The sequence below is a fragment of the Megalopta genalis genome, chromosome 2 (assembly GCF_051020955.1).
Source record: "Megalopta genalis isolate 19385.01 chromosome 2, iyMegGena1_principal, whole genome shotgun sequence".
NCBI classification, from domain to species: Eukaryota; Metazoa; Arthropoda; class Insecta; order Hymenoptera; family Halictidae; genus Megalopta; species Megalopta genalis.
Genome location: NC_135014.1, coordinates 11298206 through 11314801, shown reverse-complemented (window position 1 = coordinate 11314801; position 16596 = coordinate 11298206). Strand labels below are relative to the sequence as shown.

General features: G+C 46.5%; 2 protein-coding genes across 14 annotated transcripts; one reads left to right on the top strand and one right to left on the bottom strand.

The window, feature by feature from the left end:
• The first annotated feature begins 488 nt into the window (after window positions 1-488).
• LOC117227223 (CUB domain-containing protein 2) lies at window positions 489-15414 on the top strand. 6 transcript variants are annotated; one of them, XR_004492019.2, is made up of 18 exons: window positions 494-920; window positions 1082-1229; window positions 1693-1759; window positions 1955-2066; window positions 2134-2311; window positions 2415-2441; window positions 2509-2720; window positions 2808-3015; window positions 3129-3337; window positions 3544-3775; window positions 3854-4039; window positions 4128-4373; window positions 4473-4693; window positions 4754-4936; window positions 5015-5144; window positions 5283-5467; window positions 6546-6685; window positions 7647-7787. XR_004492019.2 is itself a non-coding variant. In XM_033482287.2 (17 exons), exons 3-17 carry the CDS (start codon window positions 1757-1759, stop codon window positions 8399-8401), a joined length of 3087 nt encoding a protein of 1028 aa, XP_033338178.2. In that variant the 5' UTR covers window positions 489-920; window positions 1082-1229; window positions 1693-1756; the 3' UTR covers window positions 8402-9461. The 6 variants fall into 6 exon arrangements, 5 of the variants coding, with proteins under 5 accessions (XP_033338178.2, XP_033338179.2, XP_076374548.1 ...); XM_033482287.2 differs by lacking the exon at window positions 6546-6685 and having other exon boundaries at window positions 489-920; window positions 7647-9461; XM_033482288.2 differs by lacking the exon at window positions 6546-6685 and having other exon boundaries at window positions 489-920; window positions 1864-2066; window positions 7647-9461.
• Window positions 9372-14607, bottom strand: LOC117227224 (uncharacterized). 8 transcript variants are annotated; one of them, XM_033482294.2, is made up of 11 exons: window positions 14518-14607; window positions 13950-14268; window positions 13711-13858; window positions 13526-13651; window positions 13280-13425; window positions 13013-13141; window positions 12884-12947; window positions 12331-12797; window positions 12115-12246; window positions 11816-12049; window positions 9372-11722 (listed from the first exon to the last, which is right to left on the bottom strand). In XM_033482294.2, the coding sequence occupies exons 3-11, from the start codon at window positions 13830-13832 to the stop codon at window positions 10473-10475; spliced, it is 2670 nt and encodes an 889-aa protein (XP_033338185.2). In that variant the 5' UTR covers window positions 13833-13858; window positions 13950-14268; window positions 14518-14607; the 3' UTR covers window positions 9372-10472. The 8 variants fall into 8 exon arrangements, with proteins under 8 accessions (XP_033338185.2, XP_033338181.2, XP_033338184.2 ...); XM_033482290.2 differs by lacking the exon at window positions 14518-14607 and adding an exon at window positions 14323-14510; XM_033482293.2 differs by lacking the exon at window positions 14518-14607 and adding an exon at window positions 14323-14510 and having other exon boundaries at window positions 13950-14249.
• Window positions 15415-16596: the final 1182 nt, after the last annotated feature.

The window sequence follows — 16596 nt, the reverse complement described above, 5'->3', positions numbered from 1 at the left end:
TTTCGCCTAATTATTCCCGCGCCTCGCCTCATCGAATACCGTCGTCGCGTTACCGAAAATCAACGGTCTACGATGCCAGGTCTATTCGATCGTACTTCGCCTAATCGATCGAGACTCGACGAGTGGAACGATGGATACGTCTCGCAGTATGTGTGCGGTATATCGCGTGCCTTTACAATTGAATTTTTTAAACAGGTACGTTCTTCTCTATCTCTTTGTTTCTCTGCATCTCTATCACTCTCTAGGACTTCTCTAGGAACAACCTTTAAAATTTCTATCGACGAGAATGCGTTCACCTGTGCAACAAAGGCTCGTGCAAAAGGAATATTAGCACGATCCATATTATACGAAGCGTGGCAAACGCACGTCCGTGTTAAGGAACAAAAATAATCAAGGCGAGACGGAGGCGGAGATGGGGATGAAGACGGAGACGACGGGGCAAGTCGCGCGACTAGGTGGTAGTTGGGTGGTAGCTGCGTGGTAGCTAAGTCTGCTCGACGCAACGTGGGAGGGTGGTGACCTAGTCTAGTCACGCGGCGCCAACACCGTTTCCTCCCGTGTTTTCAGGGGGATAAAGTGGCGTGGGAGGGAGGGGCTAAAAAAGAAGTTCCGCCAGATCCGCGAAATCTCCGAGATACCGAACGATCGGTGATCGGTCGGCAAGAACGCGTCGTCGCGAGAAGATTCGCCGTGTTCGATCTAACACGTAACCGGGGGATGCACGTTTTGCATCGTTTCGAGGGTTGGTCGTTCGTGGATTGTTTCGGATGCGAATTACCCGTCCAGCGCGAAGGAACGAGTAAAGAAGCGCCGCGTCGATCGCAGGCCTTGTAAGGCCGAAACAAACGAGGCCGCGGAGCAAAGGAGACGAGACTTTGACGTCGAGATCGGACGAGTTGTGCAACCCGAATGGAAGCCAGGTTAGTCCGTTAGCTGGTGGTTTTGTTGGTGCGGGAACAGTTCGTCGGGGGCGGCGCTGGATATCGACCATCGCCTTGTTCCCGTTCGAACAGGCCGATCCGCTTTCGAACTCGAACGCGTTATTATTGCCCGGCCCGCGTTAACGCGTCGTCGTTTATAGTTGTCGTCGCTGATTCCTCGGATAATCGGATGATCGGATAACCGGACGATCGGATAAGCGGATAACCGTCGCCGCAAACGGAACAATCGAACGGATTCGAGTGTGTCATCGGCGAAAGCGGCGGCGTTGGATCGGGATGACTTGTGCGGTAAGGGAAAGATTCTATGGAGGGTCGAGGGCGTGGCAAATCGCAGGCGTCGATCCGCGGCGGAACGATTACTTCCCAAACTCTCGGAGAATTCGTCTAATTCTATTTTGCGTTATGCTCCCTCATTCCTTTTGCTTTTCCTCCGGTCTCTCGGCGGATTCGAACACAAATTCGAGGAAAAAGTCCTCGTGCGAACGTCTTCCCGAAAAGGGGTGGAAAGAGGGAACATGGTGCAACGTGTTTTGAACGTTCGTCGCGGAGCCTTCCACGAGAACGAGTCCAAGCGAGACCAACGTGTCGAGAGGTCAAACTCTCGATCAAACAGAAATCTCGAGGGTTTCGTTGACCCTCGGGTCATCATCACGATCGTGCACTCTTCAGGAACTTTCTCGTGGGAGCAGGAACGCGATCACGAGTTCTACGAATCTACGGTGTATAACCAGCGTAACGCCTCTGATTACAGATGACCTCCATGACCAGGATCGATTTCTCCTATTCTTTCTGCGCGTGGATCAGAGATTAACGACATGGTAAAGTGCCGAAAGTCGGCGTAATCGCGTTGGTTCGCGAACAACGCCGAAGAAACGAAATACCAGCATAATAATAATTATAATAATAATAATAATATAATAAGCATACAGATACCAATCAGAATCCGGATAATAATAGCAACGAGAACAACGATATTAATAACAATAATGGAAAGACGCGCGCGTATGTCCTAGGACGACCTAGGGTACAGTATGGCTGCTTCGGTATTCTGGCATACTCCTTGGATCAGCTTCATCTCGCCCGTCGTCGTTCTGCTGTTGCTGCTTTGTCCTCGCAGCAGCACAGGTTAGTAGACCTTTGCATGAGCTTTTTCGTTCGACCCGTCGTTTATTGCTTATTATTGTTTTTGCAGAGTGCGATCAGAAGTTCATAAGCACACCGGATGGTCCGCCGAATGGAACTTTTCACGCCCCGCTCTTGATCAATCCGGAGGGTGAGTCTCGGCAATGCGTCTACACGTTTTTCGCCGGACCTCGGCAACGGGTCCAACTGATATTTTCTTCGTTTGGACTTCGAGGAACACCGCCCGGGTGAGTCTCTACAAATTCCATGTCCCTGTGAAATGATATTTTCCTTTTCGATAATTTCGCTTTATAACAATCTGATCGATCCGATTTCTACGTGACATTACAGAGGAGCTGCTATCGGAGAATTACCCGCGTAAGTATTGGCTCGCCGAATTCTTCTTTCTGTCGATATCCATGGATTGATAAATCGATATTTTCAGATGCGTACACGAGTACATGGATTTCTACACGGAAATACGCACGGAGAACATGACCAAGCTGATCGAAACACCGTTCGGAGGACGTTTCTGCGGCCCGATTCCGCCTCGAAGACGGATCTCCCTCTATCAGGGAATCGCCTTCAGTTTCTACACCGACATAAATATCACGTTGCCAAGCCTGTTCGGCGGTGTCTACACGTTTATCAATGCCTGTACGTTGTGGTGACGTAGATTCATAGAAATGAAAACCGGAGAACTGAAAAAGCAAAGAGAAATTGAAAGAAAACGTTGGTTTGCAGCCGATTACGAGGTCGGAACGCCAGCCCCGAGCAGACCGTGTTCCTTTACCGTGAATTCAGAGAACAAGCGGAGCGGTAGCATATTGTCTCCGACGTATCCTGGGACCTATCCGAAAGACCTTGTGTGCAGTTACCAGTTTATAGGGAAACGGAGTCAACGAGTCCGCCTCGAGTTTCGGGACTTTGACTTGTTCTTCGGAGGCCCGCAGTACGTATAAGCTGGTTACTTCTATCTGTTTCGATAAAGAATTCGCGAAAACAGTAGTAAACAGAGAACGCAGTCTCATCGAACGCGATCTTCTCTGCCGCCCTTGGACTTAGCTGCCCCTTGGACTACGTTAAAGTGTACGATGGCTTGAATAGCACGGCCGGCGTTATCGGGACGTATTGCGGCCAGCAGAGAAACTTGGTCTTGTATTCGTCCGAGTCCAGTTTGTTCGTATCGTTCGTTACGCTTAAACGTACCGCGAACACGCAAAATCGAGGCTTCAAGGGAATCTTCGAGTTCTCCGAAAGCTTCGTCAAACTAGGTGAGTCCGCAATCCCAATCGATCCAAAAAACAAAGAATGTAGTCTCTTGACCGGAAGCAGTCTTAACGACGCTCGCCGAATCGTTTGCCCCGTTACCGATACCGTTGACGTTACCTATGGTAGACACTGCTCTCGGATCATACACGATATACGTATTTACGCGTGCGTTCGTTGTACGTGTACACGGTCGTCTTTGTCTACTCAGACTTCATAACCGCTTACAAGGGTGAGCACATCAGAGGATCGGAATGCGATCAAAAGATTTTGAGCAAGAAGGAGTCCTCCGGGCACGTGGTTAGCCCGAACTTCCCGTATCCGTACATACCGAAAGTCGTGTGCCGGTATTTCATTTATGGAATGCAAGACGCCCAGCATCTGGAGCGCGTCCGGCTAGAATTCAGCACGTTCAAGATACCGAAGAACAAGACGACGGGAGAGTAAGTATAAGATGCTGCGATACGAACGAAAACCGACTATCTCTGTGACTAATTATCTCTTCGTTTTGCATCGTCTAGTTCGTCGTGCACCGATGGATATCTCAAGTTGTACTTGAAAGGTCAGGAGGCTACGGATTCTTACGACAAATTCGATTACGAATTATGCGGCATCGAAAGCAGTCCGACCCAAGTGGTTAGCGACGGTCCGCGGCTGGTTATGGTCTTTAGTAGCGGCGAGTCGCAGGGTCAAGGCTTCAAAGCAAGGTAATCGCTTGCTGACGCCCAACGAATAATCGATATAAATGTGAATATGAATACGAATGATCAAGTAATTGGATAATACGCGTTGCAGGTACAGTTTCGAGACGGAGTACAAAATACCGGGTACAGCGGCACCCGATGGTAGCTGTACGTTCACCTATCGCAGCTCGTCCCGAAAAAAGGGTGACTTCAATTCGCCTCGACATCCCAGCAACTATCCGAGCGACACAAATTGCACGTACTTTTTCCTGGCAACGCCAAACGAGCAGGTCACTTTGATATTCGACTACTTCAAGGTGCGGACGAAAAACACGAATGTGACGGACGGGCATTACGGGTAAGTCGTTACAGCGATTAAGTAAGCGGTAAGTTTGCCTCTGCTCTGCAATTCTGCAACCACAGAAGTGAATACAGTGTTCGCTCGATGGATTTTCAGAATCGACGCTTGTCAAGAGGACTGGCTGGAGATATACAACATGTATCGGGACAATACGGAGAAGTTGATCGGCAGATATTGTGGCAGCACTGCCCCGGGACCCGTCGAATCGAATCTCGGAGCTCTCGGTTTAAAGGTTATCCTGCATTCGGATTCGGAACTGGTTTACAGCGGGTTCAAAGCTCGCTACACGTTCGAGGTGGCTAAACCGATATTTGGAGGTATGACTATCGCCCGCGACGACCAGCGATTTCAATCTTACCATCTGTCTCCGGTTGCAGATTGCGGATCCAACATAAGCAGCTTAAATTACGGCATCATCGCCAGTCCAAACTTTCCGAACAAGTACGACGGTCCGGCGAGAAATCACGCTAGCAAAACTTGCAATTGGTTCATAAGAGTTGGTCAAAATCAGCGGGTGCTGTTGTACTTTGAAATGTTCTCCGTGGAAGGTGATCAAAAAGGTACATGAAAGGAGGAAGGGTATTTCTTATCTAACGATCGATGGGTATTTCTTATCTTACCGATCTGTGTTTTTCTAGTTCGAGGCTGTTCCGCCGCGGTTCTACGCGTATGGTACTCTGTGGCCACGACACCCATCGAGCTTTGCGGTCTCAAGGCGCCAAACGTCAACTGGACTTACCTATCCGAGGATAACAACATGCGTCTTAGGTTTGTATGCATTCTCTTTATTCGCTCTAATAACTCTCCACGCTCTACAGACTAGTCTTCTACAGTCTACAGTATAGTACGGCAGCATAGATTATAGTCTGACGACGGTCTCGTGTTTCCCTTTGGCCTTTCTTTCAGCTTCATATTGGCCGATAAAGCTGTTGGACAGCTGGGATTTAAGGCAACGTGGACCGAAGTAAGCATGGATCCCGACTGTCACAACCAATTCTTGTGCAGTAAAAGTAAATACTGTATCGCGGAATCGCTACGATGCAATGACATATACAATTGTGGCCCGGCCGACACCTCGGACGAAGAAAACTGTAAGTTTCGTAAACGCTAGACACATCGAAGACGACTCGTTCTATGTTGTGCGGTTCCTCTTTTCCTTATACTCGTTCTTCTCGTTATACTCGTACACTATTTCGTATTTGTCGTCTCCTCCTGCTTCTATTCTTCCTCCACCTTTACTTTTTTCGGCTCCACGTCACCCTCCACTTTCCTTACCTCGTTATTGGTCGTTTTACAATTTTGATTTACCTACACTCGGACGCACACGTACATAACTATAAATAAATAAACAAATCGATCGATCGATCAATCAATCAATCAATCATTCAGTAAGTAAGTAACTAAGTAAGTAAATAAATAAAGAAATCAATAAATTAATTAACTAATTAATTATTGAATATGTATATACATATATGCATACATATACATGTATACATATGTACATACATATAATACATATATACATACATATATACATATATATATAATCCGGATCTAACGAATATGTAATATCTTTGAATCGTTGAATAGATGCCATGTTCTAAAGTTGCGAAACGTATGGTTTTTTTGTACGTTAATACCTCGAAGAACCGATCCCTTACGTATGTATATGCATGTGTACGTACACGTATACGCGAGCGAATCGATCTGTCGTAATGGAGATAATAGAGGAAGGACGCGATAGAATAGAACGAGGACGAGATCGAGAACGAGATCGAACCGAACGGAGAGAGGATGTGACGGACCGAACAGGATGGGGTATGGTGTAGACATAGAGCATGGGGGGTATGGTATGGGATGGAATCGAAGTGAACACGACGCGGGTTTGTAAATAAATGAAATTCTTGTTTGTACGACGCGGGTGAATTGTGAATTATTCTGCGCGTTCTCGTCACCGAAATATCCGAGAAAACAGAGAAAACTGTAGAGAGAGAGCCATACGCGATAAATATCGAAAGAAAGACGAACACAGGTCCAAGTCGTAATAAAACTCGAAGATTAAATGTTTACAGAAATGTAATTATTTAGGTAAGTGGTATGTAGTAGTTGTTCATAGAGATGGAAGAATGAAAGGGTCGCGTGGATGAACGACGGTGTGTGGTGTCGCAGGTGCAGCATCAGCCCCGTTGTCCCCAGCACCGGCTGGAGCCTCTGCCATGCTTCTTCTCTCTCTGTGCTTTGCGTTCGTGGCCATCTGAGCCCTTCACGAAGCTTCCGACGATCCGGCATGCTATGATCTCCCCTGTCACGTGAGTTCACTCACAGTATTGCACACGTATCGTATTTCGTATTTCGTATTTAAGTTCGAACGAGCCATCTAACCGGATCGATCATCTTTCTTGAGTCGATCGTTGCTAAACGCCGCGAAACGGTCTATACATATACATATGTATGTATACATACATATGTACAATGTGCATACATATATCAGTAACGTACAGGCAGTGGCTAGCAACGAAACAGAGACCCGACGAACCGAACCAAAATATCTGTACATTTTCGAGAATCGTTGACGCGCATCGAATCGGCGAAAGTTCCTTCATCTATTCTCATTTCTATCGATTGAATCTTCTGCTAACGTGCATGGATCCTGACATATGCAATCTCGATACCTTTTATGCGTATACAAGTATAATTCGTACACGAAGGTATGGCATGTAAACGTTTTCTTCGACTCATCTTTTACGCGCTGATATTCTCTCTCTCTCTCTCTCTCCCCCTCCCCCCACTCTCCCAGCCCTCTTCTCTTTCTCTTTCACTATTGAGACTCTCGGTAGTTTCTATAACTGTCTTTCGGCTTATGTTTAGTTCCCTCCCCCACATTGTACTCTATAGACCTTCCTTTGCATTCGACAACGTCCAACTTTCATTACTGTCTTCCCGAGTGTCGAGGGTCGACGATTATGATGGTAGGATCATTTTCCGGAAAATGTTATTTTGAAGATACTGTAATGACCGCGAGAATTTGTACGCGATCATGAACCTCGAGGCGGTACGGGTTCCGAGTCTCGTGGCACGCTAGAAATTTACACGACTAGTAAGCTAACATCATTCTCAACTAGTTGACAAGGGGGGAGGGATGCAGGGCAGAAAATGGGCAGAAAGGGGGGCAGGGAAAAAGGGAAGTAGTTATCCGGGGGCGGGTGGTTGAGAGAATGGGATTGAAGTAGGATTGGAGAACGCGTTTGACGGGGACCGATTGCGTTTCAGGTGACACAGAAGTTGCATGGACGGATAGTTACGGCGTTGTCGCGGGATACGCTGCAGGCGTGGTACTGGTTGCACTGATCGTATGTCTCTTTTATCATCGAAAACTAAGGAGACGAGTTCAGACGGTTCACCTAGACGACCTGCATCAACGCGTAGACACCATCCACGGATCGTACCATCGGGAGAGTCTCCTTTATCGTCATCACCATCACCAGCATCATCATCTGCATCGGCATCTTCACCATCACCAGCCTTCTCGTCACAACAATAACCATAGCCACAATCACAACCACAGCCATAACCATAGCGATAGTTCTAGCCACAACCACAGCCATAGTCATAGCCATAGCCGTAGCCGTAGCCATAGCCATAGCCATAGCCATAGCCATAGCCATAGCCATAGCCATAATCATAACCATCGTCATCCGGATTGTGAGCAACATCTTGACGACCGTCGTCATGGTCCTTGTCATCGTCACCGGTATCAAGACCCGCAGGATCGGAACAACGATTTTCAAGATTCAAGTTGTCAATTGAACGCATCGACGAGTCCGACGAGTGGTTGCGATTGCTGTTGCTGTTGCGTGTCCGAAATCGACGGCGAAACTGGAGGCTGCAAGGTTGAAACCGCGTCCGGTTCCGGAACCGGATCCAATTCTGATTTCGAGTCCACGTCCGCGTCCGAAGCGGAATCGAAATCTGAATCCGAGCAAACGTGTGCCGAGGAGATGTGCAACCAAAACGGCGGTGTATGACACAAACGGAAACGTCGGGAAACGTGTATTCCAGCGAGCATCGTGTGCTGGGCAAAGACGCGTCGGTCGTGGCGATCTCCGAGCGTTACGGAGCGCGACAACGTTTACAGACGTCTCTGCGAAAGAATCAGCGACCCCTTCAAAATGATCACGTCACGTTCTAGATACGCGCCCAGACAAGAGACAATTAATGCCAACGTCCTCGATCGATACAACAGACCTGATAAAGACCGCAAAATCGATTTAGTCGCGGATAACTCGCGACCGCAACGTTCCTCGAAAAGAATGCTAAATATATTTTTACGTCGTACCGAGTTCATTCGATTCGCTGTTGCGCGAACAATATTTGCTCGCGTGATTTCTTGGCGCTTCGATTCGATTCGACTCGATCCGATCCGATTCTGTTTGGTTTGATTCGGTCTAGCCGTTGTTCGTTTTCGCGCGTTCTCGCGATACGTATCGGCGACAATCACAATTAAATAGCTTGGGATACACGATCTTGGTCAAGCACGTGTACGAAATATTAGCTTAACTTTTGAAAAGAAAAGCGGAGTACGATGTAATCGTATTTTATTCGATGGCGTTATAACAGAAAGAGAGAGAGAGAGAGAGAGAGAGAGAGAGAGAGAGAGAGAGAGAGAGGAAGAGAGTGAGAGAGAGAGTGCAAAGGAAGAAAAAGCGGGAAATAATCTGCAATACGATGAATTTTCTTTCCATTTTCATCGATCAGTCCATCGACCATGAATCTGTCTACGACCACAACAATACGATATTTTCATATTTTCCGGTTAACCGTGTGTAACGGTTGCATCGGGACAACGGAGTTGTAAAAAGTCGATAAAGACGAGACAACATGTTCGTTGACGCGGATAAACCTGACACAGAGACCATTGCGAATCTGTGTCCTGCTTCGGGCGAGCAAAATCGAAGCTAGAACACATTCAGGAAAAAGAAAAAGAAAGAGACGATATTCGATTCTAAACGATATTCTTTACTGTGTATACAAAACGTTTTATTTTACAATGGGATATAAAAGAATACAAATGATTGCGGTTAGTAAGCATGTTTCGTTGTAAAATTCTCCTCATGTCCTTTTAAGTCGATCCTATTGGAGAAAAATATGACGGCTATTTGAGAGAGGTTTACGTGTTTCTCGTGTACCCCGCGGGTGTACAGATATACAGATACAAAGATTTTTTGACCCTTGCGCTATCACCACACATCGCATCACATCGTCGCGCGTACCGCTTCGACAGGCCCGTCATTGGGGTTCGTTTAATCGATCGTCGAGCAACTATACAAAAAATCGAACAGGTACGCATACGTACATAGTATAGTATATACATAAGAAACTCGAGCAAAGTCACGCTTTACTTGAGAAAGCGTAAGGATGCAACGGAAAGTGAGAAGGCAAAGGTAGTATAAATGAAAGAGGGCTATAAGGTGGTAAAGGACCAACGCAGAACGTACACGGGTCACTTGTCAACCACTTTAGCCGATAGTTGTACCGCATTAGTCGTATCGCTGTCATCTAGATGATGAACGCGGCGAAAAGTTTCTAGCACTATCTAGCTCGAAAGTGAGAGAAAAGTGGTCAGCGTGCGTCGACTTTTAACCAAACTCCAACAAACAAATACCGCGTTCGATCGAATAAATAAGATCTCGCTCGTGCGTCTTGATTAATTCTTGTCCCGTGTTGCGAGCGAAGCAGTGCGCGTTATTTATTATACATGTACTATAATACAGTACGAAACGCGGGTCGAGTATGCGGCGAGTAGAATGCGCGGAAGCTAACGCGGTGTACTAAAATGTATAGAAGTAGAAATAGCCGATTAATAAAACGGATTACAAGTGCGGGTACAAGACGTACGCGTACGTGCATGCTCAGATCAGGCATACATATCGTATAAATAGTATTATAGCAAGATGTTTTCGTCAGCATTTGCATCGCGTTGCATTGAAATTGCTGTGCTGCTTCAAAATATAGATGAAAGCAGCGGCGGACCGCAAAACGTGAAAGAAGAATATCGAGAATGGCGAGATATGATTGGCGTTTAAATTAGCGTTTCAGTTAGACTTGGACGTATTGTTCGTCGTCGGTGTCTCCGTTCCCGATCGGTTCCATGGATCGATTCAGTTGGACCCTTTCGTAGTCCGCGCTGTACAAATATTTCTTGACCTGTTCGTATCCGTCCGGATTCGGATCGGACTTGAAGCCGTGGACTTGTTCGTAGGGCGGATCATCGGCGACAGATCGAGCGACGCTCATGTATTTCACGCTCTCGTAATTCGGATCACCGTGATTGACGGACTCGTAGTTGGGATCGGTGTCGCTGTCTCCTGGTCGACAAACCGACGCATAATTCGGCTCGCCCGAATCGTGCGGCATACTTTCATAATTCGGCTCCGAGTCGGTGTCGTGGTCTGCATCGATTCTTCTCCGTAACCTGACCTTCTCGTAGCCAGGATCTTCGCTGCTTGCGTTGCTGGCCTGCCGGTGTTTCATCAAAGGTACCGCGGTGTAATTTGTCAGCAAATCGTCGCGAGACGCGTGTCGAGCAGACGAAGCACCGGTATCTGCTGGGGAACTCGAATCCAATCGCGCCCGAAGCGGCTCGTAGTTCAGATCGCGCGTCGCGCGCTTCAGCGATTGTTCGGAGGCGACCGCTTCGTAGCCGTAATCGTTGCTGTGACTGTATCGCGAATCCTTCGACGTGTACGAGTCAGAGACCGAGACCGATCCCGATCCTGATGCCGATCCCGATCCCGATCCAGATCCAGATCCAGATCCCGAGACTGATCCAGAGGCCGTATTTTCATTAACGATATCGCCGACAACATTTAACAAATTTGACGCATCCGAGTCGGTCGCGCGAACGATGCTTCCGCTCGGGACACTGGATGCGAAGGTGCAGCCAGAGATATCGAGCTCCTTCCTTAGCGTCTCCGCGGATTCGTGGCTGGACCAAGAAGTTCGATTCGTCTCGACCAGACTCGTTTTCCTGGCAACTGTACCCGCGACAGAGCCGACGATATTTTCGTGATGCAAACTACCGCCGTATGTATTGAAATGCGGATCGGATTGTTCCTCCGCAGCCTCCTTTTTCTTCTTCATAACTTTAGCATACATATCCTCCAAGGACTTCCCGTTGGACAGAATCGATTTCGATCGGTCGTCGGTTTTGCTGGCTCTCTTGTCGATCGACGCGTACATGTCCGTTATTCCTTCCGGCGGAGGCGGTAACGGAGAATTGGCTTGACGTTTCTCCGGCTTCGGTGATCCAGGGTTCACGATCGAGCTGTTTGCGCTCGAGGACGAAGCTACGATCAATGACCGAATCAGTTCTAGTTGTATCTATACATTGATATTCAATGTGTGTATAATATGGAATATGTCACATACAACCGACTTACCTTGTCTAGAGTGTGCGTGCGCCACGTGACGCAAACTGTCCACGCTCGGAGGTTGGGGTGCAGCAGACTGCGCTTCGTCCGACCGAGACGGAGCTCGCGACATCATCGGAAACGACGCCTGTTCGGTCTGAATGGCTCGCTGGGTTTCCGTCGTTGTCGGTTGAATCTGAGCATATGTTTCGCTACCGCTGGTATATACCTTGTCTTGTTCGTCGATCGCAGCGTACATTTCGTCTGCGGAAAAAATTATGTGCTCAAAATGTTCGCGTGAACTCGAAACAAATGAACACTAGGCTCACCGGAGTCATCCGACACGGTCGCGTAGTGAGGATCAGTTAGCAGTCGCCCGGATTGGTTTTGGCGACAAGTCGTCTTCGTCTGAGCAATTATATTGGCCAGAGGCTCTCTCACGCTTATACTGGTGTATCCTTCTATAAGACCAAGCAAATCGAACCATTCTGTTCTCGTTAATCGTTCATGTGCCACGCTACGTTTTTCATGCACCGATGACTTACTCGAGTCTTGAGAATCCCCGCTAAAGTGTTGCTGGGGACTTGTTGGTTGCGGTTGAGAAGACCGTGACAGTTGCGTTTGCTGCGACTGCGACTGTGTCTGCGATTGTGACTGCGATTGGGGTTGCGATTGTGGTTGCTGCGGTAACTGTAATAATTGGGATTGCGACGGTGTCTCCAATTGTGGTTGCGACTGCGACTGCGACTGTGACTGTGACTGTGACTGCGACGGTGGCAATAGCATTAACAGCGGTGGTGTCATGTACGGTAACTCTTGATTCGCTTGCACTCCACCCGAGATCGCGTTCGCTGCTTGAATCTCGCCACCGCGAGAAGCGATGTCGTCGGAAAGCAGGGAATTGTGAGATGACGATCGACGAGTTCTTGGCGGTGCAACCGGATTCTTTTCACCATCTTGACTCGTGGACGCGGATGGTATTCTGGTATCGATCGGAGACCAAACATTGTCCCTGAAACATGCGCAACCATTTAAATGACACGTCGACTCAATACACCTACACAAGCGTTTTCCAACGATGTCTTCGAATGTTCTTACCTACTCGAGCCTTGATTAGCCTCGGTCTTCTGCACATCTTTAAGTTGAGCGTACGGATGCTCGACTGGAATCGATAAAATATGCGCTTAGAAGGATAATAGCCACGGTCAGAACCGATCCTATTCATACCTTCGTTCGTACCATTGTCAGATGCGACGGACACGAATCTCGAGTACCGACGAGTTGAGTTCTTTCGGATCGAAGAGTTTTGTTGATTCACTTGTTGTATCTCGTGTTCGGACACTTCTACCGTGAGACCTATATCCAATGATGAAACATTATACCGATGCGATTGCATTCTTCGTTACAACAACCGATTGCTAGCCACGATATAGAATTACATAAAAATATTCTTTCCAGTTCCATGCAGATCAATACCGAAGAAAATTGTGATACCTGCGCCCTGTACTGTGGCGTACAACTCCGAATTGTCGGCAGTCGTTTCCGTAATTTCGTAAATATCTTGTGACACCGATTCGGCCGTGTCATCGTGTCTCTTGTCCTTTGGTATATCTGGAAGACTTCTATTCGCGCCAATCGTCCTGTAAAATCGAATTGATTAAAACCGTATCTATGTTTAATGGAATACGATTTTACACAGCATTTCAACAAATAAGAGGAGAAAAAAAGAAAGCTTTTTACCTTCTTCCAATGTCGGCAGTATCCTGGCTAGTAGCACGTGCGGAGACATCGTTCGGGATTCCAGCAAAACTCTCGTTCTCCGCACTATTCAACGTTACCATACCAGCCAGTCCGAGAAATTCGTTTCTGTTCAAAATTAACATTTATTCAATCCATTCAAGATATATATCTAACGGTATAATTACTTTGTCTCACTACGCCGACAGCTGCAAATACACGCAGCAATGAACCCTAGAAAGGATAATAAAGCTCCGACAGATACAACCCAGTAACACCAGGCATCTTCTTCCAAAAAGGGACGTATCATGTTACAATATATAGTCTTCGTTCCTTCTAGAATAAGAAAATGTAGACACTCAAAGAAAGGAAGGCTTACAAAATGATCGAACAACCAACATTACCATATCGATCTGGTCATGCTTACAGGCTGGCTGTTTCGATTCTCATGCTTGGATTCTGTATTTGTTCCTTAGTCTCCCCATGGATGAAAGTTGTATCCGTTCATAAGAATGCAAAAGTTTCTTTCCTTGCTGCTTGTTGTTCTCTTATTTGCTATGGTTATTAAAACCTTCCATTACATTTCAAACAGATGAGGCACCATTGAAACTGAAAAACATTTTTGGAGAAACCGTGAGCCTTAACCGCGACATTCGATACGGCGTTTGCGTTGCTCGTCGTGGCATCGATCGAAACCGATAATTGACATTTTCCGTGTATGAGAGACCTTCGAGCAGTACATTGATCTGTAATACGAAAAGTTGTTTCGAAAATTAGAGTTTTTAGGAACAAGTATCTACCTTGATGAAATGTTAAACGAACACTGCACCGCACGCTGGATTTAGTCACAGCTTTGCTTCTACTTGATATGTAATTCTTTTTATAATTATAAATGCGATGAGAACCGAATTATTATTTGCTGTTTATATTTGAGTGAGCGACATGTCACAGTCGGAAAATAAGGTTATCTATGCACACCTTGCACATTTACGTACCTATAGGTATTTACTATAGATAAGTACATATACAACTATGCGTACAATCTGTTTCCGCTGTTCAACGTTAACTGTATATGTATAGAGATGTCCATTAATTGGTGTTTAGGCGATCCTGCGTTGTGTATGAATGCAGGCGATGATAGTGCCTCTTTTGGAAAAAAATAGAACTCTGTAGAACATTGACATCCGTGGCAGAACGCTGAAACTTCTTGCCGAGAACTTGTGGCGCCATCCGCGGCAGAACGTCGAAACTACTTGCCAAGAACTGGTGGCGCTATTCGTGACAGAATGCCGAGACTATTTGCCGAGAACTTGTGGCGCCATCTGTGGCAGAATGCTGAAACTACTCGCCAAGAATTGGTGGCGCCATCCGTGGCAGAACAGCGAAACTATTCGCCGAGAACTGGTGATACCATCCGTAGAAGAACTCTGTAACTGCTCGCCAAGAACTGGTGGCGCCATCCCTAGCAGAATGCTGAAACTACAAAAATATATTGTTACGGCGATTTCTCCAAATCGAGTCGAGTGTAATGTGAAACTGCACTGCTGTGAACAACTCCTTAAGAAGCAATAGAAGATAGGTGTTGTAACGGAAGAATTGTTCCAACAGATAATCGAAGAGTGGTAGCAACAGACACACGAAGAGTGCTAGCAACAGACAATCGAAGTGTGGTAGCAACAGACAATCGAAGAATGGTAGCAACAGTCAATCGGAGAGTGCTAACAACAGACAGTCGAAGAGTCGAGATCGGACCGTCGAACGAGCAACATTTCAAGTTGGAAGATCTGAAATATAATTGTATTGAGTTGTGTTGTATTATAGTTTATATTCTTTATTGTATGTAAATAAAAGGAGTGATCGCAACAATATTGTGCGATTTTTAAATGATGCAAGGATTTGTATATTTCTTTTTTGTCTTATTCTTTTCCAGAGATGGACACTATTGAAATAAAATTTTTATTTCTTACAAGCACCACTTATCGGCGCAGAAAGTATTTGTGCGTTACTTAATACCCACCCCTCTTCCATCATCAGGTTCGGTTAAACGATTCTTTCCGTGTGCTACAATTATTAACTCTTAGGACAGCAACTTTTCCGGCCGAGTCAGGTAGCAGGACGTGGCGAGTTTTGCAAATATGTCGAGTATCTTGAGATCACGTCGCGATTTCCGTCCTAATTTTCTTGGTGATTTTTCTCGTGATTATCATCTTATATTTTCGTCATATATGTTACGCCATTCAATATATACATATAATGCCACTCAATAATATGTAACTGTAATTCGAGCGTTCAGAAATAACGGGAATGTTTAATAATAACACGAAGATGCTGTTAGACGTTGCTAATTTATTTCTTGCACTTTTAAGATTCGCGTACGCCATAAATATGCAAAGATCGAACGACAGTGTTGTTATATTATAACAGCGTTTATACGATACAAACAGCTTAAAATAATCATAGAAATTATTATTAGTCCAAAAATTATTGTACAAGCGGGTTCGCGAGGTGATTTGGAGCAACTTTTTCCTTTGCGAAAATGCGATCCGCGACTCCGTTTACGAGTTATTAACGAAAAACGTTGACTAATCGGAGCGCGAGTGCGACCAGCGCTCCGCCCTCGCCGCGTCAGACGGCCGGCGCGACGAGGCATTGGCCGCGAGGGCGGAGCACTGGCCGCGAGGGCGAAGCGCTGGCCGCACTGGCGCTCCGATTAGTCCGCGTTTTTCCTTAATAACTCGTGAACGGAGCCTCGGAGAAAAATTTCGCAAAGGAAAAAGTTGCTCCAAATCACCTCGGGAACCTCTCCGTGAAGTCTAAACAATACAAATGCTAATAACAACGCATACACGTTTTGTAACAATGCACTCGTGTCATTATCAACAATAATCGAATAATTCTGAGAATTGGAAGACACGCGGATAAGTAATGATCGATTGCTATTGCAACAGATAAACCCGAAATTTTCCGGGAAATTGTAGACGCTCGATAGGCGATCAGAAACCTCGGCGGTGCAACGCGGACCACTCGGCTCCCTCTGGATTACCGTAAACTGATTCGGCGGATAAGCCGCCGAT

Bases quoted from the DNA above. Each gene is read 5' to 3' on its own strand.
- LOC117227223 (XM_033482287.2), top strand. The intron at 2,067-2,133 runs GTTAGTAGACCT...TTGTTTTTGCAG, and splicing joins TTGTCCTCGCAGCAGCACAG to AGTGCGATCAGAAGTTCATA. The intron at 2,721-2,807 runs GTACGTTGTGGT...GTTGGTTTGCAG, and splicing joins CTACACGTTTATCAATGCCT to CCGATTACGAGGTCGGAACG.
- LOC117227224 (XM_033482294.2), bottom strand. From the start codon at position 13,832: ATGATACGTCCCTTTTTGGAAGAAGATGCCTGGTGTTACTGGGTTGTA. The intron at 12,948-13,012 runs GTATGAATAGGA...TATCGATTCCAG, and splicing joins TGACAATGGTACGAACGAAG to TCGAGCATCCGTACGCTCAA. The intron at 12,050-12,114 runs GTGAGCCTAGTG...TTTTTTCCGCAG, and splicing joins GACCGTGTCGGATGACTCCG to ACGAAATGTACGCTGCGATC.